The 27,123-nt window shown below is 37.9% G+C and overlaps 1 protein-coding gene across 3 annotated transcripts in view; it reads left to right on the top strand.

Annotated features, from left to right (window-relative positions):
* Positions 1-26,504, top strand: part of KHDRBS2 (KH RNA binding domain containing, signal transduction associated 2) — a 314,320-nt gene extending 287,816 nt beyond the window's left edge. For all 3 annotated transcript variants that reach the window (XM_075202569.1, XM_075202568.1, XM_075202570.1), the window contains one exon: positions 25,739-26,504. In XM_075202569.1, the coding sequence (XP_075058670.1) occupies positions 25,739-25,836 (98 nt within the window). In that variant the 3' untranslated portion in view covers positions 25,837-26,504. The remainder of the gene's footprint in view (positions 1-25,738) is intronic.
* The last annotated feature ends 619 nt before the right edge of the window (positions 26,505-27,123 follow it).

The raw sequence follows: 27,123 nt of genomic DNA, 5'->3' as shown, positions 1-27,123 counted from the left end.
AGGTAAGTATGTGTTGCACTGTTGTACCGGGCCCCCTGGTGAGCCCGGGCCCGGTACAACAGTACCCCCTGTACCCACCTGATGGCGGCCCTGCTCACAGGTCCCCTTTGTACCAAGCAGTCTAGTTCTAGTACAAGTAGTAAAATAGCATCTGTTAGTTTACCTTCTTTCAACACACTAGTGTGGTGGGTTTGGCAGTTACCGCCAGACTCCCAGTGGTTTGGTATATTGGCAAATAGAGAACTAGAATAATGCAAGTACGACGGAAGTTTGTAGGGTAAGTAGATTATGGGTATAGCAAATAGTATTTTCTTCTGTGATGAGTGTTCAAATAAATGTTTTTCTATTATCGGTGTTGGTGGCTGATTAAATAGTAAGTAAAATATTTAGTTTTAATTTTATTATGTATGCTCCTTTTATGACAGCACAGATGCTACCAGAAATATAATAATTATCCTCAGACCCAACTTTCATGCATTGTACTTTAAAAAAAAAGAAAATTGTTGGCATCTACAATTCTATAGTAACAAATTCTGGACAGGGAACAGTGCAAGTATACATTTTCTCTTTTGAGGGTAATTACGCCAAAATTTAACAAACTGCAGTAATGGTAGCCAAACAGGAGATGCAAAATATATTTGCAGTGTGCTTGAGTACTGTCAGACTTAGTTCATAAAGTACAGGTGAGGAGTTGTAATGGAGCTACTAAGCTTGAGTTTAGAAGGGCGAAGTTTAATCAGCACAAAGAAGCAATAAAACTTCCTTGTAGATTAGGAAAATACATTCTTAAAGACAAACTCCAAATTGAAGTTCTTGGGTAAAATAAGTGTCAAAATTCCCCTTTGAACTGCAGCTCTGTTACAAAATAAAGTATTATATCTACATTTCATCGTAGACCTCTGCAGCTAATACCACAAATACTTTTTGGATCTGGTATCTCTCAGAGGAGGATAAGTTCAAAGGGCCAGTGAAGGGGGACTTTTAAATAAGCAGAAATTAGTTTGTTTCACACTCAGTGTATATACTCTTAACATACAATATTTCTCCCCACAAATCTCCACCCCCCCTGTAAAGGCAGCTGAAAACCCAATACAATATATCCGCTAAAAATAGACAATCAGTATGTGACGATGTGATTTATTTTAAACATCTTAATTAAAAATAGTCTTTAGAGTTCCTAATTGTAATAATCTATTTAATAACGGCACAAAGTGCCATTTAGATCAAGCAGGCTAAATGATGCAAATCCAGCATACTTTAAAGTAATAATTTCTAAATCTATACTTTTTGCTAAATGCATGTTTATATAGAGTGCTCTGGGGTGTATTCTGTCATAGTTTCTATCTTGGTCCACACTGATAGCTGTAACTGACTTGGAATTTCCCTGTGACATTATTACTTTAGGATGATGACTGAGAACTGTTTGCATGTCATAGTTGTCTTCTGGTGCAAATTCAGTCCCGTAACAATCAATATGTATATTACCGTCCTCATCTCCATCAGTAAGGACAACAATGGTAGATGATGCAGTTTACATGTACATTATACTACATTATACTACACACTTGGTTATTGACATGTTACCCATGTAATTCTAAATAGTAAACCAATATTTTTTGGCTTGTGATAGTAGCTGGCCTTTCATATGATGTATGGTTTGGATTGCAAGATTTATTGGCATTTGTTTGTAATGTTATAGATTGTGGATAATTAGAAATCATGGTAATGTCTGGTATTAAAGGAATTATTTATTTGTCTTACTGTATGGTGAAATACAGTTTCCTTCCCTATAAAATTTATTTTTGACAATGCTTCTCAGGTGTGGTTGGTGAGCCAGGAATATTTTTCATCTAGTTCCAGGCTTGCTCATCATTATCATGTCTTTACACAGCTTCACACGCACTAAAAACGGATTATTTGTTGTAATTTTATGTTGTGAGTTATTGTCACCATTGTTTGCAAACACATATTGCTTTGTATTCTGTATAAGTGGCAAATGTTTGCCACCCATTCCATTTTTTGTATATGAAAGGTTAGATGGGGATGAATCAGTCACACTTTTCTTCATCACCACTGACATTGACATTGCTTGTTTTATTGTACATTGTACTTGGCGATGTGGTTTTTTAGAGGGGGTATTTCCAAGTGCTTGATTATAAAACACAGTAAAAAGAAAATCATCATAATAAACCTACTAAAAATTGGTTTACTACAAATAGTAAGTTTGGTTGAGTCACAAAGTTTTGCTTATTCACTTATCTAGTAAGTAATACTCATACCAAAGCAGCTAATGAGAAGTATTTGAACTAGCCAAACCATGACTCCTCTCATGTGCAGAAGGGAAACCGTGCAACAGCTATGTCTGCCACATGATTGGTCACTGCCAATATGAAAATGGGTACAAGGCACAAAACAGACAAAGGTACATGATTCTAAGTGGTAGAACCAGAGTTGCTTTTGCAGTAAAGAGGGCAAAGGCAAATATTAAGCATGGTGCTACAACTTTATGTAAAACACTGCACACAGAATATACAGAGCAATGGAAGTGCATTTGTCCATGCATAACAGCTGCTGAAAAGAACATACTGGTCAGTTGTCCATATGTATAGCATAGCAACACTAAGAATTGCATAGAGAATGGGAATTAAGCAGTAGTGCAGTAGTCTGATATGAAAACTAGAATTAGAAAAGCAAAATGTAAAAAAATTATAACACATACATTTGTGCATTAAAGCAAAACCTTCACATTGATGTTAACCCCCTTTACATGACCCTAATAATCTTACCAAATTAATACTGTTCTACAAATGAAACACCTCACATACTCAATTGAGATAAAAATATTAAAATTAGGGTTACAGTTACCCACTGTGTCACATCAAGAAACTTCAGAAGAGCACAGACCATTTACTTTGTAGATTTACTCTATACATCAGAGAAGCACTAAAGCACTAGATCCAAACAAATGCAAAAATAGTACAGTAGAGCCAAAAATTAAGTAAGAACAGTGATGGTGGCCATATTGTTGAAGCCAATGCTCATTAAAATATAGGTAAATACTCATGAAAAGTATTCCTACTCTGCAGACAATGTGTTATATTTCATTTTATGCATAAATTAACTGGGAGGTTCCTTGAAGCTGTCAGATCATGTGATTGGAGCATGGGTTGACATTCTTATTTAAACTGCCAACATGAGCTGGCCAGTCCATAACACTAATGTGTTTTCTACATATCTACAAAAGCACGTCTTTAGCTTAAGATTAATTTGTTTCTTTTGTGGACACATTTCTTTACTTTAAGAAAATCATTATTCTGTATCTCATCTCTGCAACTGTGTGTTTAAAAGTATGTTGTAGGAAATTGTTATCAGTTCTAACTTAGGTCGGCCAGAGTCTTTTATTGATGCCTAATTTATAATAGGTATCTGGCCTCCTCTAGCCTATTCAACAAATGTTTTCTCTTACTTTGATTCGCTGACCAATTTAGTACAGCTGTAGTGTTTTCCTAAATTAGCCTGACTACATCTTAGCTTCAGTCTAAGGGCTGACATATGTGGGGTGAGACGTATGTGTTTTCTACACTAAGTGTGTTTTTCTCACAAAGTGTTAGAAAATGCACACTTAGACAACACAGTTGGACAAACATTGGACTACATTTGATTTGATTTTGCTTCCAGCAATAAGGTACATCTGGCACAGCCTATTTCTGCATTACTTGTCTATCTATATGGAACACTGCAAATAGGTAATTCTTTAAAATCCCCTACCTTTTTGCTTTTACTCCTTTTATAACAATGTTTAACAAATTGATTTTCTTGGTCTCTTTTCATGGCATTATATTTAGGACTGTGTCATCTTTCACCCCTCCACCAACACAAACATTTGTTCACATTGCATCTTCATTACTCCACTCACCTCTAGTTAACACCCATGAACTGTTGTCCTATTTATTTTCTCTAACAAGTACAGCCTCCACCTGTCGCCAGAAAATAAATGGTCACACATCTTACAATTCCCTTACCTATCTTTCTCTCTCTCTGCTTCTATAAGCTGGTGATATATCACCTAATCCAGATCCCCCACACTCCTCATACACACATAGATTAGAGCACTACTGCTCTTTAGCAAACCTCAAACACATTACCTGTCTCCCCTCTCTTCCAAAGTCATTTAAATGTGCCCTTTGGAATGCACGCTCTGTTTGTAACAAACTTACCTCCATTCATGATCTCTTCCTCTCCAGAAACCTCAACCTTCTGGAAATAACAGAAACATGGCTCACGCAATCAGACACTGCCTCACCTGCAGCCCTTTCACATGTGGCCTCCATCTCACCCACACCACCAGACCTGAAGGCAGACAAGGAGGTGGGGTTGGACTACTTCTCTCCCCAAAGTGCACATTTACAGTTCTACCAAATGTCCCATCACTCACGTTCACATCTTTTGAAGTACATGCTATTCACATTTTTAATCCATTCTCTCTACGTGTTACAGTGATCTATCGTCCCCCTGGAGCACACCAACAATTTATTGAGGATTTCTCTGCATGGCTCCCTCACTTCTTATCTTCAGACATCCCCATCATCATCATGGGTGATTTCAGCATCTCCATTGATAACCCACCTTCCAAAGTAGCTTCCAAACTACTCTCTCTAACCTCCTCACTTGACCTCTCCCAGTGGATTGAATCATCTACTCATCAGGATGGCCACTGCTTTGATCTTGTTTTCTCTAGACTATGCTCAGTTTCTAATTTTCTTAACACACCCTTCCCCCTCTCGGATCATCACCTTTTCAGCTACACACTCACCCCCAATGCTCTAACCTCTCTACTGTCTAACTCTACCAAGCCTCCTCATACCCACAGAAATCTTAATTCTATTAATCTTCAACAATTTTCCACCTCCCTCCAACACCCTCTCTCCTCTATCTCTAAATTCTCATCCCCTGAGATGGCAGTACCTCATTTTCACAAAACCTTAGCAATGGCCCTTGATCAAGTGGCTCCAGCGACACTACATACTACACGTCGACTTCGATGTCAACCGTGGCACACTAAAGCAACACGAAATCTTCAAAAACTGTCCCGTAAAGCAGAACGTCACTGGCGTAAATCTCGCACCTCTAATGACTTCTTCACATATACTTCTGTCTACCACTCCTATCGAAATGCTCTGGACACTGCAAAACAAATATACTTCCAATCTCTTATCTATGCTCAGGCTTCTAACCCTAAACACCTTTTCAATACATTTAAATCTCTTCTCAATCCTTCCACTCCGAACCCTCCCTCTACTATCAGTACTCAGGATCTTGCTTCCTACTTCAAAGACAAGATTGATAAGATCAGACTAGAAATGGTATCCTCTTCCTCGACAAGCAATCAGCTCAATTCCTTCCCACTACCCTCTGACTCCCTCTCTTCATTTGACCCCACAAATGAAGAAGAAATTTCTACTCTCTTCTTATCGTCCTACTCTATCTCCTGTCCTCTTGATCCTATTCCCTCGTAAATTGGTAGATCCCTGTCTCCTGTGCTCATTTCACCTCTAACTAAAATCTGTAATCTCTCACTCTACTGGCATCTTTCCATCACTATACAAGCATGCAGTGATTACTCCTATTCAAAAAAAAACAAAATTCCGACCCAAACTCTCTCTCAAATTACCGTCCCATCTCTCAGCTCCCTTGCCCCTCCAAGCTTCTAGAGAGACTTGCCTACACTCGCCTCACACGCTTTCTTTCTGCAAACAACCTGTTGGATCCTCTTCAGTATGGCTTTCGTTCTCAACACTCCACAGAGACTGCGTTGACTAAGGTTGTCAATGATCTGATCACTGCTAAAACTAAACGCCATTACTCTCTCCTAATTCTCCTGGATCTCTCGGCTGCATATGACACCGTTGACCACTCTCTTCTCATACAAAAGCTGCAATCCCTAGGTCTTCAAGACACTGTTCTATCCTGGTTCTCATCCTACCTCTCTAATCGCTCTTTCACTGTCAATTTCTCTGGAGCAATCTCTGCTCCGCTTCCTATATCAGTTCGAGTACCACAAGGCTCAGTGCTAGGTCCTCTGCTGTTCTCTATCTATACCGCTTCTCTTGGAAATCTAATAAGTTCCTTTGGCTTTCAGTATCATCTCTATGCGGATGATACCCAAATCTATCTATCCTCTCCTGATATCTTGACATCTGTGTTGTCCCATGTAACTAACTGTCTTTCTGCCATATCATCTTGGATGTCCTCTCGCCAACTCACACTTAATCTTTCTAAAACAGAGTTAATAAAATTCCCACCCACCAACAAAAGCATACCTGACATTTCTATCTCTGTTGATAACATGACCATAAATCCCACCCCACAAGCTCGCTGCCTAGATGTAATCCTTGACTAGCACCTATCCTTTGTTCCCCACATTGACTCTATATCTAAATCATGCTACATAAATCTAAAGAATTCCAGAATTCGCACATATCTCACGCAAGACACTGCAAAAACCTTAATTCATGCACTTATCATCTCCCGCATTGACTATTGCAATTCCCTCCTTACTGGTCTTCCCAAAAACAGACTCAAACCCCTACAATCTATTTTGCACGCTGCGGCAAGACTGATTTTCCTTGCAAATCGTTATTCCTCTGTTGAATCACTCTGTATGTCTCTACATTGGCTGTCTGTTTTCTACCGAATCCAATATAAAATACTTTTACTAACCTACAAGGCCATCAACAAAGCTGCACCAACATACATCTCCTCTCTTGTCTCAAAATATCTCCCAACTCGGCAACTCCGTTCTACACAAGATCTGCGTCTCTCATCTACCCTCATTACATCCTCCCATTCCCGGTTACAGGACTTTTTTCGTGCTACACCCACTCTATGGAATGCTCTCCCTCACACAATAAGACTCTCTTCTGGTCTACAAACTTTCAAGCATTCTCTGAAAACCTACCTCTTCAGACAAGCTTATAATATTCCTCAACCACCCTCTTAACCTCACTACCTTAGCCCTATTACTGCCTGTTACACAATTTCACACAAGACAACTACCCCCTGACCAACATTGTTGTGTGACAGGATCATTTAGCCTATAAGTCACTTTTACCTTTGCAGTCTGGCTGGGCCAAAATGCAAAATGTAGACTTAACCTCATGTGTCAACTCTCATTGTCCAATAGATTGTAAGCTTGCGAGCAGGGCCTTCTCACCTCTTTGTCTGTTTTACCCAGTTTGTTTATTAGTTTATTATGTCTGTCCCCAATTGTAAAGCGCTACGGAATATGTTGGCGCTATATAAATAAATGATGATGATGATGAATATTCTCTATAGAGTAAGTGACAGCAATACAAGTAAACTGGTCATTGTGGCTTCACAGTGAAAATGGGCTTTATTTTTTGTAATTACCTGTAATGGTAATAGTGTTAAAAAAAGACAACAGTTTTTGTGCCAGTTAGTGCATTTAACAGTACAATGGTTGAGATCACAATGAATTGTGTATTTTTGTCTGTGTATTTCTACATCTAGATAGCTAATGGTGGTACACCGTTAGGTACTATGACAGGATCAGATCACTATTTATCGTCTGACAATTTTATGCATGATGTTCTTAATGTTTACATCTGTATTGTTGTACTTTATGACAATATCAGTGAGAACTGTTTTCATATGCTAAAATGGCAGAGTGACTATATTCTCTAGAACTATTAATATGTGGTGTAGTGATTAAGTGTAACCTTTACAATATTAAATTAGCACCTCATTGAGTTATAGGCAGTGCTTTAAGTGGGCTGGTATATGGTGGTATGTCATACTGGCTCTTCTCTTACTGACTTCATTGTAAAACTATCAAATTCCATTCACTTACATTTTCCATACCGACACTTCTAAATCTCCACTTCTGCCACTGGTTATAGGTAGATTATCCTAGTGAGAGTGAGACTCATAGTCTTACTCTCACGAGATCTCCTCAGTAAGGAGATTAGTGAGCACCGGAGAAGCACTACAGTGACAGGCTCAGCATCATTGACCCATCAATAATGCTGCTGAGCACTTTCAAGGTAGCATGCACATATTCATTTACAGTACATACAGTTGGGGAACCTGGGGATTGAGACTTACACCCCTTACTTAGGTGGCCTACAGTAGGCTTAAATGCAACTAGTTATGTCTGGTACTCCCACATCCTGCCACACTGGAAATCACACTATGTGGTGTCTTTCAAAAGTAAGTTAGAGATTTCCACTAATTCTAATTACTTGTTACATTTATTTTCCTTTTTTTATTTTACTGGTATTGGCCTAGTCAACTTTCTTGTGATCATGCAGTACAATTCGAACATCATAAGTAATTATCATTTTACAAACCGCTGATATTCTAAATGAATCTTTTCCAAAAACATGCTTATCAGAAAAGTTAACTTTATAGTTAATTTCACATAATTCAATTTTACTCTTATTTGCCTGTTTCCTTATCCACTCCACACATATGCCTTAGTATAGCAATTTCATTATGTAAAAGTTAACACTCATTCCTTAAGTTGAAGGTTAAGTCTGCGTGTCCTTTGAAACGTGGCTACACCTGGACTGCTCCTAATTCACAAAACCAAGGAACTCTTTACTTGTCCCTTGGAGGCTGTCTTTTAGTGCTTTTTTAGCAGTGATTTGCAAAGTAAATCCACTTTCCTTTGCTTCTATGACAGAGGGCCTTCTTTTCTAGATCCTTTTAGGGAAGCTTGGTAGGGCACTTGTTCTGCTTCCCAAAGGGGTGTATTTTGTAATTTTTGTATCCCTGTTCCTCCTCCTGACTGGCCTGCCAAAAATGTTGGAAGCCTTGACCTTATTTATCATCTCCAATGCAGTAACTGGACAACAAACCAGTTTCATTTTTTTACTTCTCCATATGACAAACAACAAGTCATATCTAGAAGAATATAGGGTTAAGCTGGGTACACACTACACGGTTTTCGTCCAATAATCGGCTAAATCAGCCGACATACGACCGCTCGTTCAAAAGTCGGGTCAGTGTGTGCAGTAACACAATGGTCGAAAGTCTGCCCAAATGGACGATTGTCGCCTCATTTGGTTGGTCGAACCGTTTAATATTTTCGTTACAATCTCGTTTCCGTTGTGTAGTGTGTATAAACTTCCGACCGATCCACAACAGTGAGTACGAAATTACAGTCATTGCTCACGACAACATGGCTGTAAAAAGTCGCTAAAGGGACGTCCGCTCTTCCCTTTATCGCGCTAAACAAGGCTAGTGTGTATGCAGTCCATGGACATTGATCGCATGTAAAATCGTTCGGCATAAAAAGTTGGTGGAAAATTCTGTAGTGTGTACCTAGCTTTAGAGTAAGATCTAAAGCTATTATGAACTTTTCGCTATACACTTCAGGTAAGGGTGAAGCCATTGAACAATGCCTTCAGGACATGTAATTTTTTGTGTTTGAAGTCTTTTTAACATTGGGTAAAGTGCACCTAATATTGCGCTTCTCTGCCAAAGTGCAACTGGAAGGTGCAAAATTCATCGTAAACCAGTGCAAAATTCAAGTAATTTTGCAAAGCAGAAATGCCTGTGTACCGATCTGCACAGCAAGGAGCACCCCTACTATTGTACTCTCTGCACTCTCTAGTTTCAATAATCACATTTTGCTAGCTGCTTGTTTTGTCTGACCAACTATTGACCCTCCTGACAAATTGAAAATACAATCATGCAGTAACATCTTTTCAAATTTAATCTCCCAGTGGATTGATTACTAACAAAGATTTGGACTACGTCATGGAAAATATTTTATGGGTGAGTGGTAATGGAGGGTTTTAAAAGTGTGTATTTCATTTTATTTGTAGTATATTAGTGTAATGTACTTGGTGCCTTAGTGACCCTGTTTATATTACACTGGAACAACTGGGGTGGCAAAGTTGGCCCTCCAGGGTTCCAATTGTTTTACCATTACCCTGATAGTCACCACTCAAATGTGCTGGGAAGTACTGGGCTGGTAGTCTCTTTGATTGGGGCTGTGTTTAGCCTGATGTTGACTTTCACTTTAGCAGGGGTTTTCAGTGGAAACTAGCCCAGGCTGTATACTACTGGGGCAAGTCCAATATTTAGGGAAAGCACGTGTTTGTTAATCAAAGGTGTGAATGAGCAGTCACATATGTACATTTTAATTGTTTATTGTTTTTCTGATTGTATTTGTTATTGTATTTGTTTTATTTATTTTTTAATTAAACTTCATAAATGAAAATGAAAAAATCAAAATACACTGCATATATGTAAGCAGATTATGTAGCATACATACTGTTGTATTTGTAGAAACTTTCACCATTAGTTAAACTTGTATTTCAATAGCAAAAATTCTGAGCAGAGGCTTGCTTTTCTACATAGGATAGGAGAATGACAATGGGTAATCTTGCAAATATCAGATAATTGCGGATGTTTCACCCATTTGTCCTTGAAGGATGTCACATTACATTAGTATCAAAGTAATAATATGAAATGAGGAGGAATAATTGAAATCCTTTTTTAAATTGTGCATTGTAAGAGGAAGTATTCTTTTTTAGACTGTAACTTGAAATGGAGAAGCCCCATTTGTAAGCAAACTCTTACCCTGTTACCCCCCCCCCCCCCCCCAATACTCGCCTTTTCTCCCCTACCCTCCCTCCAACAGGTTTCATCGTTTTATATATTATTTTTTTTAGTATAGTGAGCTACAGGTTGCAACGCTGTTCATTGGATGTTGCCTTAAAAGTTTAAATATCCACTCAAAATTGTATTTATCATCTTTAATTGTATATTCACCATATGTTTATTGTGTTTTGTTTGGAAATAAAACTATTCAAAAAAACAAATTACAGTTAGTAATACAATTACTCACCCAGTGTTTCACATCTCTCTCAGCAGCCAAGAAACTATAGAGGAACACAAGAAAAACATTTTTGCAATTTATTTTTTCCTAGTCATAGAAAAACGCTAGAGCCACAACCTAAGTTAAAATCAAACACTAGATCCAAAAAATAAGTAAGATGAATAATGGTGGCCATTTTATTGAAGCCAAAATTAATTAAAAAATAGGCAGATCACAACAAAAACATTGCAAACACAATGTTGTTTTTAATGCATACATGAGGAGTAGTTTCCTGGAAGCCGTTTCCTCCTTCTGCAACCACGGAACTGTCCTCATTTTAGTGTCTGTACATATGTACATATGTACATACATACGTGCGTATGTACAAGCATGTGTGTGTGAGGTGGGGGGTTCTGGGCATATGGAAAAAAAAAACCCTTAGGTTAAAGTAAGCTGGCAGAGCCCATCTACACTTTTGTTCATTGTCTGATGTTGATGCAATACCGCTTTGTTGGCTGTTTAAGTTACACTGACTTTCATTTTTATACAATAATATATAAAATTAGAATGGGTGTTCTAATGACAAATATACACAAATCTTTTAAATTAAAAATGTTATTGTTCAAAGGAATATAGCCTAAATGCTGCAAGTAATAAAAATATGTTATTATTATTATTAATATTATTTATTACTATTTATAATACATATTTTTTATATCTGGGCCTTTTCTGCAGCCTCTTATTATTGGCCATAATTTCCTATTGTATAATCTTCCCTCAAATTACTATTACTCTTGTTGTCTATAAAGATTTAAATGATGTTAAAAACGCTCCATAACAAAATAGCTACATCATAATCTATGGTCTTGAAAAACATACTGCTGTCCACAAAATAATATGCTTACAATCTTTGGCATGCATTTGTATATGTATCTTTGTTTACTGCTATTAGCATAACATGTCCATATATATGATGTTCAAAAATGTATGCGTCTCTCCATTCCATTGAAAAATAAATACATGATATAGAGCACATTGAGATTATTAATTATAAAATATGGTATTCCTTAAAAAACTATCAAGTGTGCAATAAAATCAATTCTGTATTTATGTATTACATGCTGCAAATTGCTAACTAAGCTAAAATGTTTGAGTCTGGCTTATATGATGCATCTAGATGAATTATGAAAATGTAACTTGTGTTCACAGTTGAAGCAACTACAGAACTAATTTCTATTTTTTCAAGTGAATAAGCAGGGAAATTATGACCATGAAGTGTTAATGACTTGGCCTGATTTTAATAACACTATGAAAGTAATTGAGACATGAAATATTTATGTTGGACTCTAGGGTGCAGCTAGCAAATTAAAATATTGAACAATTTATAAAAAATCAGAAGCACCACAATCAAATCCTCTAATTGAAGCTAGTTACAATCTTCAGTAATCCAGAGGCAGACTTGCTTATTGGCTTTGACCAAGCAGCCCATGAACATTTGTTATGAGACTCTGATCTGACTTATTAAAGTACTGAGAAATATCTAAGCAGCCTAGCTGAAAAATTAAGGGAAAAGCATGCATGTGAAGAAAGTACAGGATTACATATCTCACAAGACACATAAATATACAAAATAAATTCAAGTATGAAAATCGTACAAAGCAGCTTACGGAAAACTTTATGTACGAAAAAAATCTAATTTCATGGGAAATACTTACATTTTTTAGCACATGCAAACATAGCCTATATTCAAATTATGTGACATTCAGAAAATCAATTTAATTAGACATATGACTATATGGGCTTCATTTCAAAGCAATCATGAAATTAAAGTGACTTAATTTAATTAAAAAAACTGGTTGTGACTCATTTGGCAGATATATAACGAAAGGTATATTTATAATTATCTGTTAGTCTTTTAATACACCTTGGAAAAATGTTGACCCATATCTCCACACATAACTGACTCAATTGTGGTTCAATTCCCCCACTACCACAAAATAAGTATACAGTTTCTATCTGGATTTGATCCAGTCATTCCAATACTCTCATTGTATTTTTTCCATCCATTCTTTTGTAGATTTTGGAACATTGTCCTGTTGTAAGATCCATTTTCAGTTCAGCTTTTTAACATATGCCCTCATTTGCTACTGAAGTTTTCTCTTTTACAGATATGTCCTCCCGTAATTATTAGCACATTTCAAATTGGACATCTCTTTTGCACAAGACAGACATTGATACACCATTCTATCATCATTTAACAAGTGGTAATAAATAGCATAGTTGTATTTGTACCTGTGCAGTTTCATTCTGTGCTGTGCTATTGATCTTGAGTTGTAAATTGAATAAATTATTAAAAGGACAGTGTTGCATCCACCCCATATACTCAAAGAGCCCTGAATACAAGGAGACCGCAATTATGGTCCCAGGCTGGTCAACGCAAGGCTGGTGCATTCCACCCTCCCTTTTTGTTACGTTTTTTAATAATTTTATTATTATTTAAACATTGCACTTTATAATTAATTCCATAAACACACATGTTTTCAGAATAAAGTTTAATTGAATAATTGACTCCCCTAACCTTCAGCAAATAAAATCTTTTTTACTTCCTTCTTGAGCCAATGTAGACAACATATGTGTATATGAGAACATTGTGACGCGGGCACCCTTCTGGTGATGCACATAAAAGCAACTTGTTGCTTTGTACTTGGCGTTTTATTGTTATGGTGGCAAAGTGACTGATAATGCAAAGTTCCACACACTTTCTTGTGAACCTATTGCTAAACTATCCCTAGACACCGGCCAACTTATTCGACATCTGTCACAAAACATAGTGAACAGCTCAACTTTTTATATATTGCACTCCTCCCACAGCCCTAACTTGATGGACATGTGACAGTCCTACCTGGTCTTTATAGAGGAGTTCTCCTCAGGTATTATGCTTAATGAGTCTTAGTGCAGACACCCCCAATCAGCTGCTGTTAGCTGTGGAATAGGATACCTCAAAACCGCTTTAAAATATGTAAGTTAAATCATACTCATTACTATTATTTGGCCACACATATGTCCTCCACCTGTATCTCTTTAACCTAGGTGTACTAATGTACATTTGTGTAACTTTGTTTGCAGCATTGCCCTATAGACGGTCAGATAAATACCTAACTTCTCTGTTAGAGGCCTGTGACAAACCACTCCCTTTGACACAATATACAGATTACTTTATGGACAAAAAATATTGCATGCCCAAAAGAAATACTAGCTCAAAATACCTTAATTTGAAATGCTTGTTTCTTTACTCCATGCCATTCTATCTAAGTTATGTTGGGCTGAAAGGATAGTTTGAAGAGCACTCATCTGTACACTACATACTTGACTAAATGACAGCAATTTGCCAGGGCCTTAGAGTAGCCACGCAGCCTCAAACCATAATGCCCCCGCCACTACTATATTTTAAAGGTATGTTTGGGTTGTTTTGTTTAAAATTATGTTTAGCTTACCCAAATTGACATCTGCCATTGTGGATAAATAATTTCATATTTTTCTTATCGTTCAAAGTGTATTATTTGATGCGTCTTGAGCCATGGCCAATAAGCTCCAGATAACCTAAGTTATTTGCTTATGTTATTTTTTAGAACAGAGGCCTCTTATGAACTCACTTGTACCAAGTTTGTTGTTTTCTTTCTAACAGTTGACTTGTGTACATTTACATTGATGGTGGGAAGAGATACCTATAGACCCTTTGGAATTAACTAAAATGTTATTAGATACTTATTTGAGCATCTGTTGCATGTACTGTATTTGGTGAGATAAACTACTCTTGATTTTTTGGAATCTTTCATTTGTTTTCCATCTCTCATTCTGTGGAATGACTGACTTGAAAAGTATTTTAAACTATTTTGTATCCATTCCCAGTAGACTTGAGCAAAGTTTTGGCACATTTAGCTTAAATGTAATTTTGGAGCATAATAGGTTTAAAACTAATGATAAAGAGATCTTTGCATCCCTCCTGAGTTAGACACTACAAGCTACACTACACACCCACAGTATGTAGACACCCCTTCTAATTATTGTGTTGGACCATTCATTCAGGATACAGCCATGGATTCCTATCTAAATGCATACTGCCAACTCTAAAGTTTAGTGGGATAAATAAAGTTTAGAGAATAAATAATGGTTGGGGTTGTTTTTCATGGTTTAGCCTAGACCCCTTAGTTCTAGTGAAGTGAGATCTTAATGCCACAGCATACAGTGACATTCTAGAGAATTGTGTGCTTCCAGCTTTGTGGCAACGGCTTGGAGAAGGCCCTTTCCTGTTTCAGCACGATAATGCCCCCGTGAACAAAGTGAGGTCCATCAAAAAATGGTTTCCTGAGTGTGGTGGGGAAGAACTTGTCTGGTCTGCACAGACCTCTGATCTCAACCCCATCAAACACCTTTGGGATGAATTGGAAAGCCTAATGCGAGCCAGACCTTAATGCCCAACATCAGTGCCTGACCTCACAAAATGCTCTTCCGGTTCAATGGATGTGAATCCCTGCAGCCATGTTCCGAACTATAGTGGAAAGCCTTTACACAAAAGTGGAGGCTGTTATAACAGCAAAAGAGAAACCAACTCCATAGTATGCCCATGGCTTTGGAATGAGCTGTACAACAAGTCATATTGTGTACTATTTTATAATTTGCTAATCTTTTTCATTAGTTTGGGTGCCTATATCATAAATTAAAATTAAATTAAATTTCCATTCAGATTTGTAGGGCCTTATTCATTATTGATCTTATCTTGTGCGTAAGTTGCTTTGAGTATTTTAAGAACAAACGGGGAGATAAGAAATTTGCAATTCAACAAGGAACGGAAGTTCAAAGACACACCCATCTTAAGTATTTTAGGCAATGGAAAATAAGATGCAATGGATCTTAAGCAGTCAGTCCATCTTAAGATCCTCATCTTAAGATCCCCTTCTTAAGATCTACTTCTTATTTAAAGATAATACAGTAATATGTAATGGCAAATGTGGGAGGTATGAAGAGTTTGTTTACAAATGTTAAAACACAATTGTGTGTATATTGTACGGTGGCTAAGGGGGTTAGCACTTCTGCCTTACAGCACTGGTGTCATGAGTTCAATTCCCGACCATGGCCTTATCTGTTTGGAGTTTGTATGTTCTCTCCGTGTTTGCATGGGTTTCCTCCCACACTCCAAAAAACAAACTGGTAGGTTAATTGGCTGCTATAAATAGCTGATGATGATAAGATTCTTGTTAGTTACCTTATTGTTCGTGTTAGCATTTATAAAAATTGGATTACCTTTGACAAATGATTCTAAAGTGTTACTCATTTAAATCAACACACCTTTTTAATCACCGACATAAAATATTGTATAATGTGTTTGAGTTGAACTGAGTGCATGTGAATGCAAATGCATCTAATTTGCTAGCATAAATAAACATGCATATATATATATATTAAAATTAATATATGCTTGAAATTTGTGTCCTGACCGTTACAAAATGAGTCAGGAATCAAACTCATGGCTCCATTGTTGGAAGCTGGATTGGTAAACCACTAAGGCAACGTTCATTTACAAAAAAAAATACATTCTACAGACTAGACTACAAAATGAGTCAGGATTCGAACTCATGACTCCATTGTTGGAAGGTGGATTGGTTAACCACTAGGGTGTCACACAACACTGGCATCATGAGTTCAAATACCAAGCATGGTCGTAGCATCTGTGTGCATCTTGTGGGCCTTATTCATTAATGAAAGAAACACAAGAAGAACTTTGCCCAAACCAGCCTATGTTTTTTTGGCAAGGGCTAGCATTAGGATAGTTTTTAGCTAACGTAATGTAATGGAAAGTAATGGTTTGTTTTCATGTAACACACAAACACGTGATAGCTTGATTTTTACTTTGTCGTTCAAACAGGATCTACTACACGCTCTACCACAATGATAAATCTGTCCTCATATTTTATATGTATCTCCCCCTCAAATGCAACTTTATAAGGCCAAGGAGCATTTATAATTCTTAATTTTTTTGGATCCAAAATGAATCTGGCCCACAGGGCACATTCACATTGTCTGCATCTATTACTACGAATGCCCTTAGAATTTTGCGGGGGGAGGGGGTTGATTTTGAGGGGACATGCTCCTTTGAGGTTAATGCAAATATTGACTGCAAACCTTTTACTTTTTATTTATCTACCGCTTGTATGTTATGTACTCAGCTTTCCTACAAATCAATGCAGACTACACCCTAGCAGCACGGTGGGTTCGTGGTTAGCACTTCTGCCTCACAACGCTGGGGTCATGAGATTGAACCCCAAACATGCTTTTTTGGCCTGGAGATTGGGCCTCCATCAGTACTGATACTAAATTAAATGTTATCCCAAAATAAAAAAAAATAGGCCCAAAAGCATGTTGCATTAGAGGAGGAGTTACATTTGTAATCTGGAGACAGATTAAGATTTGGGGTATTGCATGTCCTTTGGTAAAATGTAGAAAATTGCTCCAAAAAAAACAAGTATGTGGATTACACTATTTTACGCCATTAATAGAGAATCCACTTCTCTCAATCTCCTGCCATAGCTCCGGCAGAAGCTGAGGCTGCCGCCGCCTCAGTTCACTCCATTGCCTGTGCAGTTGGACGATGAAGCCAAATGTAGCGATGCACCCGCTGGTATGCCAGTAATTTTATCTCATTGGAGATATACCTGCCTGTCCTGTGGGCATACTGTACATTCCCTGGGCAAGAACCCGCAGCTCACTCCGAGCCAAAGTACTCGGCCTCATTTTGTCTCTGGACTCTGCTCTGTGATTGATTCTCAGAGCACGTGTGGGTGAGCTCACGTCACTCACGGATCTTTTCTACACCTGTGTGCAAAATGTCTGCCTGTCATTCACTCATCGTATCCTAGCACAAAGGGTCAGATAGATAAGAAATGTACTCCGATTTTCGCAATTACTGGCACTTTTTAATAGGAACCTGTAATTGCAGGCACCTGATAACAGGCACTAGATTTATAAGTGTGATAGTTTTTGTCTTAGTTGCATTGTAAATGTAGAAATAAAGTGTAACATTTTGAGTTAACTACCACAAAAAGCAGACAGTAGTTTACTTATGGTTTAAAATATGTGTGTAATTTAAAACATAACTTTGTGATATGGTTTTGATAAGGTAAAAAGTGATACATTTTTTGCACCCTAATTTACGTCATGAATCTGGTCCTCCAATTCTCCTCAAACTTACTGAGGAATTAAATTTTAGACAACACAGAGGGTATAGTGGTGTGATTGATAGTTAGTGAGATTGGAGGCCAGTTGGTGATTCTGGCATGAGGGACAAGAATGATCTCTGTATAGAGCATACTTTGCTTTAGCTATCATTGTGACATCCATTGGGAGAATGCAGTAAGACAGTGCTGAAAAAAATAGGTCAGGGAAAGATTTTAATGTACATTTGGATGTCCACGGCATAGAGGTGGTTTTGGAGGCCAAATTACCAAATTAGTATCCCAAGACAAGAGATGTACAATATTAAAGTACAACATTTAGATAAAGAAAAGGAGCCTTGTGAGATCTTAATAGAGATTGAGAGTGGAAGGGATAATGTGCCAGAGGTGGGTACACTACAGGAGCAGTTAGAGAGGTAGGAAGTGACCCAGGAGAGAACTATGTCTAGATCAGTGTTGGCTAACTTGTTACACTCCAGGTGTTGTGAAACTACAAGTCCCAGCATGCTTTGCCAATATACAGCAGCTTATTGCTGAAAGGGTATGCTGGGACTTGTAGTTTCACAAAACCTGGAGTGTAACAAGTTAGCCAACACTGGTCTAGATGGACAATAGAGACAAGGATGTGTAGGAGAAGAGGGTGTTCAACAGTGTTCAAAGCAGAAGAGAGTTACAGGAGAATGAGTTTTGCAAAAATAAAATATTTATTTATAAACACAATTGCAGAAATCAAATGAAAATCAAAATAAAAAAAACTGTAAATACAAACTACTTTGTAAACAAAACAAACAAATGTATGTTGGTTTTATCCCATTGGTTAGAGGCAGGTCATGATGGAACTCATAATGACTGTCTACTTGATCTGTTTAAAATATTAGAGAAAAAGAGATCAACCTAAGGCCATTTTGAAAGAAATTATTACTTGACTGTACTTTGTACACACCTGTACTTTCAAGCTGTAAAATCTATAATTTGTTGCCATAACTAACACAGGTCCCCCAATAACCTAAAAGGAATAACATTGTTAACTATAGATACTTACATGCCACACCTCCTTTGTACTCCAGCTGACAGCTGGGTAATAAGGTCTTCTGGAATAAATTTCAAACATTTAGCTATATACTAAAATGGTGTCTATTTCTTACCTATCCTCAAAATTAAAGAATGTATCTCTTTTAGACAGGGCCGGTACAAGGTTGCTCGGTGCCCTAGGCAAAGCTTAAGCTTGCCCCCTCCAGCACCAAAAAAAAATCAAGTTTTCCAGCCCCTAACACACTTGACATTTCTAAAATAAAAATAATAACGCTTACCTCCTCTTGGCTGGCTAGAATGCAGTCCAGATGTCTGACTCAGCACTGATGTCTGATGCAGAATGCTGTCCAGGCTTCACTGCTGCCCAGGAGCAAATACAGGATATCTAGAGGGGAGGCTCTAAATGTTAGATTTCAGAACAAAACAAACAAAAAAAAGAAAATGTGACGTCACTCACCTGTTACAGACTGGCACGTACCCCGCTTCCCACCAACTTCTCTCGGACATGCCCATCTGCCCACTAGCTATTTTCATATGTCACCCCTTGCCCATCAGCTTGTGTCACATATGCTAGCCGCATAACACCAGCTTTACTCACATGCCCCCCTGCCCACTACTTGGCTTTTTTTTTTAGTATTTGCCCACTCTTGGCTCTCCTCTGTTGCTGTTTATTAATGTATTCTGTAGATGATATATTAAATATACTAACATATGCAAATAAATAGAGAAAGGTAATCTAAATAACAGATAATCTAGACTGTTCTATTTTATTCACATTTGTTAATGTATTCTACAGATGTAAAATTAATTATACTAATAGAAAGCAACAAAGGAGAGCCAAATAGAAGGCAAATACTAAAAAACATAAATCGATCCCTAACTATTCTAGAGTAGCCCCAGCAAGGTGAATTAAAGCAGTGCTTCATTATGCATAGCTGAAATTTGTCACAGAACTATTTTAGTACATAGACCCCATGGTCTCTAACTCAAGGACATTTCTAAGTGTAATCCCCCATCTCCCCATTTTCTCCAGCCTCCCCCCTCCCCAATTTTCTGTAGCATTCATTCTCACCCCCCATTTTCTGTAGCATCCATTCTCCCTCCACATATTTTCTGTAGCATCCATTCTCCCCCCCCAAATTTTCTGTAGCATCTTTTCTCCCCCCCATACATTTTCTGTAGCATCCATTCCCCCCCCACATTTTCTGTAGCATCTTTTCTCCCCCCCATACATTTTCTGTAGTATCCATTCCCCCCCACATTTCCTGTAGCATCCATTCTCCCATAATTTTCTGTAGCATTCATTCTCCCCCTATTTTCTGTAGCATCCATCCACCCCCACATTTTTTGTAGCATCCATCCCCCCCACACATTTCCTGTAGCATCCATTTTCCCCTCATTTTCTGTAGCATCCATTCTCCCCCTATTTTTTATAGCATCCATTCCTCCCCACACATTTTCTGTAGCATCCATTCTCCCCACACACATTTTCTGTAGCATCCATTTCCCCCCACATTTTCTGTAGCATCTCCCCCCCCCCACACATTTTCTGTAGCTTCTACCCCCCCCCCCCCCCCGCACATTTTCTGTAGCATCCATTCTGCCCCACACACACATTTTCTGTAGCATCCGTTATCCCTCTTCCCCCTTTTACTGTAGCATCCACTCCCACCCCCCCCCCCCGGTTCTCTGCAGCATACTTCTCTCTCAGTCTCTCCTCCATTTCTCTGATGCATACTTTCACTACCCCTCCCCATTTTCTGTACCATCCCCTTTTCGTTACTCACCTTCACTTTTCTTCCGTTCTCTTCTTGTCTGCCTCTTGTTTCTTGCTTCTTTCCTGTCTTTGCTTCTGCCTGACTCCTGTCGGCTCCTCTACACTGGATGCTGCCAGGCGCCGGGCAGATTTGAAAATGCGGTGCTTAGGTATGCAGGAAGTCTATATTGAGTGTGGCCGATTCTCCCGCGCCCGCATAAACTTATTTGATTATTATTTTTATTTAATAATCATGTCTCCTCAGCCACAGTGCCCCAGAAGCCGGCGCCCTAGGCAGCTGCCTAAGGCTGCCTAATGGTGGCGCTGGCCCTGCCTTTATAAAACATTGACAAATCAATGCCTTAAAATCAACACACTTTACTTGGGCAGAAAAGAAAATTCACATAGTGAGTCCGATAAATGATTAACAGACTATGCTTAATTACTGTTAATCCTTAGTGGTTAGACAAATGAGCTGCTAACAGTAGGGCCATGAGTTCGAATCCATAATCATGCCTGTATCTGTGTGGACTTTGTATATCCCCATGTTTCTGTAGGTTTACTCCAATGTGTCACTTATAGAAGAGTACGCTACTATATGTTTTGGCATTTGCTCTGTCTATAGCATTGTATTGTGCATGGATATTTATGTTTGCGAATTATAAGCCATTAAATTTGCATCCACAGTTATTAACAATTCAAAATTATACATGACACATTGTCACTCACCGGATGGTTAGTGCCTCTGGTCTGGTACTTGGCTCTCTCTCATTCCTGCCGGCGCCTATCCTAAGCCGCGGCCGTCCGCCATCTTGACTGGATTGCGCATGTGCAGGACTCTTGAACTTAAAACCTTGCTTTTAATCCTATTGATGAATCAGTCACCACTCACTATTTAAGGCACATGTGTCCTTAGTATCGTTGCCTGTTCTTGGTTCTCATTCCCTTGAGACTCCTAGGTGTGTCCTGTGTTCTGCTCGTGTGATCGGTTTTGCTGTGGACAAGTCCTCTCTGCTCATCCGTGGTAAACTTGCCCGCTACAGACTACCTCTACTCCGATGCATGCCTACACCTGGACAAGCCTTATCTGCTCTTTTGTGGTAAACGTACCCGCTATAGACTGCTTGCCATTCCGCTGCATACCTGCACCTGGACAAGCCTGCTCTGCTCATCAGTGGTAACGTACCCGCCACAGACTATTTGCTATTCAGCTGCTTGCCTGCATTTGGACAAGTCTTCCTTGCTCATCAGTGGTTTACTTGCCGCTACAGACTACCCGCTATTCCGCCACCTACCTGCACCTGGACAAGTCTTCCCATCACCGCAGTGGTACAACTTGCTATCCGCAGACCACTGACGCTCCCGCTACCTACCTGCACCTGGACAAGTCTTCCCATCACCGCAGTGGTACAACTTGCTATCCGCAGACCACTGACGCTCCCGCTACCTACCAGCACCTGGACAAGTCTTCCCATCACCGCAGTGGTACAACTTGCTATCCGCAAACCACTGATGCTCCCGCTCCTACCTGCACCTGGACAATTCTTCCCATCACAGCAGTGGTACAATTTGCTATTCGCAGACCACTGACTCTCCCCGCTACCCACCTGCACGAGTCTTCACTGCACATCAGTTGTTATACCTACCTCCGCATTATAGTTGCAAGTCGCTGACTCTCCTGCTGCATAGCTGCAAGTCGCTGACTCTCCTGCTGCATAGCTGCAAGTCGCTGACTCTCCTGCCGCATAGCTGCAAGTCGCTGACTCTCCTGCCTCATAGCTGCAAGTCGCTGACTCTCCTGCTGCATAGCTGCAAGTCGCTGACTCTCCTGCTGCATAGCTGCAAGTCGCTGACTCTCCTGCCGCATAGCTGCAAGTCGCTGACTCTCCATTGACATTCCTTATCCTAAGTTGTTGTACTGTTCCAACCATTCACCATACTGCCCAGAGGATCGCTGTGATAAACTCCGCCCCTCTGGTAAGCATAATCACACCTGGTGAATCCTGGGTAGAAACTCCTAGTGCCCGTGACACACATTTTTCATGTCGGACAACAAGAGAATGTGTGTGTGTAATTCTTTATTGTTTATGCTTAAACTTTCATGTTGGCAGTAGTGAATGTGATGTGTTGTATGTTTTTTAGGAGCACTTAGCTTGGTTTATGTACTCACATTTATTTTTACCTAATAGGACTTTCAAACATTCTGCTTCTCATTCAAGTCTATATAATGTATGTAATGCTCAATCAGCGCGTTACCTTAGTGGTTAGACAATCCACTTTTCATCAGTGGGGTCATGAGTTTGATTCCTGACCTATTTTGTGGAATATGCCTATATTGCATGTTGAAATTTGTGTTGAGCTACAACACAGACAAGCAGCTGTTTCAAATAAATTGAATCCAAACAAATAGAAAATATCCACAAATAAAAGCAAAAGCAAAAAAAACCTAAGTACCAAAAGAAAAAAATTACAATCAATTTAAAGTCCAAGTATTATTATTTCTTAATATTATTATTATTTTTGTTATGTTATACATGAATTAATTACCATAGCAAATTATTTATACTGTGCATGTACCAAGGATTTAGGGCTAGAATATTTCAATGTATAATTATTGACATTAATAAAAATTATAAAATTAAAAAAGCTTGCTATGAGAGAAGTTCATGCTCAGCTTTTCGTTCGAGTCTATATCATTCACATATTGCTTCCACTTGGACGTTGGCTTAGTGGTTAGATAACCCACTTTTCAACAGTGGAGACCTGAGTTTGAATCCTCACTTACTCACAGCCTTATGTGTGTGGAGTCTATATATCCTTCCCATGTTTGTGTGGATTTTGTATGTGTCACTTATGCAAGAGTGCACTTGGTTTAAGTTTGTACAATTTTAAAAAATTAACCTGTTATCTTTCGTATTATTGTCAGCTTATTATTAGCCGATTTTTTTTTACATAGGTATAGGCTAACAACTGTGCATCCACCATGGTTGTTTTTAAAAAAAGAGTACATGTTTGATATTAATACAAAAGAAAATTTACAAAAGAAAATGTTTTTTTTTGGGTGAACTGTATTAAGATGTATGTTGTGCATATCTAGCTGTGAGTGCTTTAAACGAACAATGCTTTTTGAACAGTTTGGTGTTGTTAATCAGTGCTGCTGCTATAGCAGCTTTGGACTTAAACATGACCCTGAGCTACCTTTAAGCAAAAAGTTAAGATAAGCATTTCTTCTTAACTATCTGATGGATCCAGAGGTAAACGCCTACTCTTCTTAAGTCAGTACAAATAACGTCTACTCTTCTTAAGTCAGTACAATCTCCGCTCAATTTCCACCCGTTCCCCCCCCCTTTCCGAACCTTTTTTTCTTAAGTGTTGGAATAACTTCTTCAGTGCAGTTAAGAAGGATTTTCATCTTAACTTAAGAAATTCTTAACTTACACAGTGGATTTTCCTTCTTATCTCCCTTTTCTGGGCATGCTCAGAGAAGATTTTCTTAAGATCCTCAAAAAAGGCTGATAAGAGCAGTAATGAATCAGGCCCGTAGAGTTTAATTTTTGTAAGGTTACATTTTACTTCATTATTTGTTCAATTAGATCATCTTAATCTATTAATTAAATTTAATTTATTATCATTGCCATTATTGCATTGTAAGGAATCAAAACACTTTTTATGGGCATACATGCTTTCTGTCATCACAATATGAATGATTTTATTCCTGTATAAATCATACAACCCTTTCTTCTACAGAGCAAAATTTACATGCATATGTTATAAAAGTAATATAAATGATAATGGTATTAGTAGATCAAAAATGTAAAGAAATTAAAAGAGTGATAGCATGTATCAACACTAACTAGAAAAAAAGTGTAACTTGACAATAAACTTTGATATGTGCTTTTTCTGTGGCTTTAAATGTAATTTTAAGTGAGAGGTTTGGGTATATTTGTTTTCTATGTTCACAATTGCTTTATTTTTCTCTAGTCTTTTGTGGCCTGAAGAAGAAATCATTACGTCATTGGGACAATTGCTCCTATCAATAGGATAAATGCATATAACAGCTATAGACGGAGACAGAAAGAAAATTATGTAAAATAGCAAGAGAAGAAGGGGAGACAGGCTAGCGATTAGGTTACACGCAAATGAACTACAGAATACAATCATATTTCATACCTCTACAGTCTCTGCATGACAACCATAGAAAATAGGGAACATCTAGTTCTCAAAGAACAATTAGTGCAAGAAGGTGGATCTGTGATTTTTAAAACAAGGTTAAATTAATATTTGTCAGAATACTTGGTAGACATGCTCAATACAACTTCTGTCTTCAATTATGTTTTTTTCCTCTGTGGAAGAAGCAGGTCTTTCTGGACTAGTAATAACTGTTTTGTTTAAACTGCTGATTCTACAGCAAACGAGAATGCAGACGTGTTGTTGTAACCCAATTGTGGAGGTGAATGCTGACAGATTAGTCAGGCCGTGCGTAATGGGAGTACCAGGCACCCTGCTCTGGAAAGCCACTTAATACAGCCTTCAATGGACAAAAAAACTAACATAATAATAACCCAGTATAGATAATCCAATAACAGTTAGACAGTTAGACTGTAGTTGTCTTTTGCAAATTATTATTATTATTATTAAAAAATAATTTGCACTGGTCACGAGGATAGAATGCATCCCTGCAACCATATCTCATCTGTGAATGCAAACATTTCATTATACCTTTTGAATTGTTGGTAAATATATATAGTATATAAAATAAATAATACAAAGTAGTAAAAATGCTGCTTTTATCATTCTGAAGGTGGAATACATGTAAAATACAGAAACTCTTCAAAGGGAATATTTATTTTCTTTTTCCCTTTATGGTTCTAGCACAGGAAGAATGGTCCTCATCCCGATCCAACTTAAAGGCACCACTTCAAAGAACAACTAGAGGAGGCTATCGAGAGCATCCGTATGGTAGATATTGAAGGTCTTCCGCATTTGTGGCCTCCTATTAGAGACAGTAAATTGCCTTTTGGCTCTGCATAAGACAGCAACATGACAAGTAATAGTCCATTTTTATCTTGGGGATTACTGCTTGTGGTTTCCCTATGTACTTCCTGTATTTGCGATAATATTGGTGTAGCATTGGCTTTAATATTATTTTTTAACATGGACTGAAAAAAAATGCAGGATCATTTTGTCTAAAACCATGAAACAGGTTAATGTTCTCTTGGTTGTTATTCATTGTGTTGTATAACTTTTTAAAGCATGAACGTGTGACAGCGTTGAAAAGTCTTAGTAAATACAACATGCCAGGCCTGGAATTTTTGTGTAAGGTTGCTAAACTATTGTAATATGATTTTTGAACATAATATAATTAAAGTATAGAGAGGATGTCTTAAACTGGCTTTTTTAATATATGTAAGAAATAAAATGTTCGGTATTAAGTTTGTAAAATTAATTTAAAATGCTGTTTTAATGGGGTTGAAAAATTGGCTACTATAATGTATGTAGCTAACTGAATCTGTCAGTGTATTAATTTGTATTTGTTAAAACAATCACATAAAGGTCAATGTGTAATCTTCTCTAAATAGGAAATCATAATTTGTCAAATATGTTTGCTATAATTTGTCAATAAAGCTGAAATTTTTGTAAGAAACTAAACTTGCAATTACTTGCTTTCTACTGTAGATTTAAATAACTGCTGTATTTCATTTTCTAGGGATGACTAAAATGTTTTACTTTTAAAACTGCAAAATGAACCCAAGTTTGTTTTAAGTATCTTGTGTAAGATTTTAAAAGTTTTAATAACTTTTGCTTGTTAAATAATTTAAAAGTTAATGATCTAAACTGTTATTTGATTCGCGGTTAGAAAACACTAATGTACAACATGTTAATGGGAAAATGGATATAGTGCGATAAATGGCTTCTAAACTACTCTCTAAGCTTCAACTTGCTAAACAAAAACTTTGACTTCTTTGTACTACTAGCATGTCTCTCGTGAGAATGTAATGGAGTTAAAAGAGGTAAGATTACCACTTACCACCAATAGATTGTCCTAATGCCTAGATCATCAAACTTTGAATCACCCCAAACATTAAATATATTATTTAACTTGTAATCGTTGTCTAGATTTTGGTTTTCACTCTTACGAGTGTGTTGGCTGCATCTGCTTAATAACTATTTATCTCTACCAATAACCATCAGTGTCACTGCCCAATTGTTGCTATTTAACTTCAACTTCAAAAACTTTATTTGTAATTTCCAGTGCT

Source organism: Mixophyes fleayi, chromosome 3 (assembly GCF_038048845.1).
Source record: "Mixophyes fleayi isolate aMixFle1 chromosome 3, aMixFle1.hap1, whole genome shotgun sequence".
Taxonomy (NCBI): domain Eukaryota; kingdom Metazoa; phylum Chordata; class Amphibia; order Anura; family Limnodynastidae; genus Mixophyes; species Mixophyes fleayi.
This window is presented reverse-complemented; position numbering and strand designations above follow the sequence as displayed.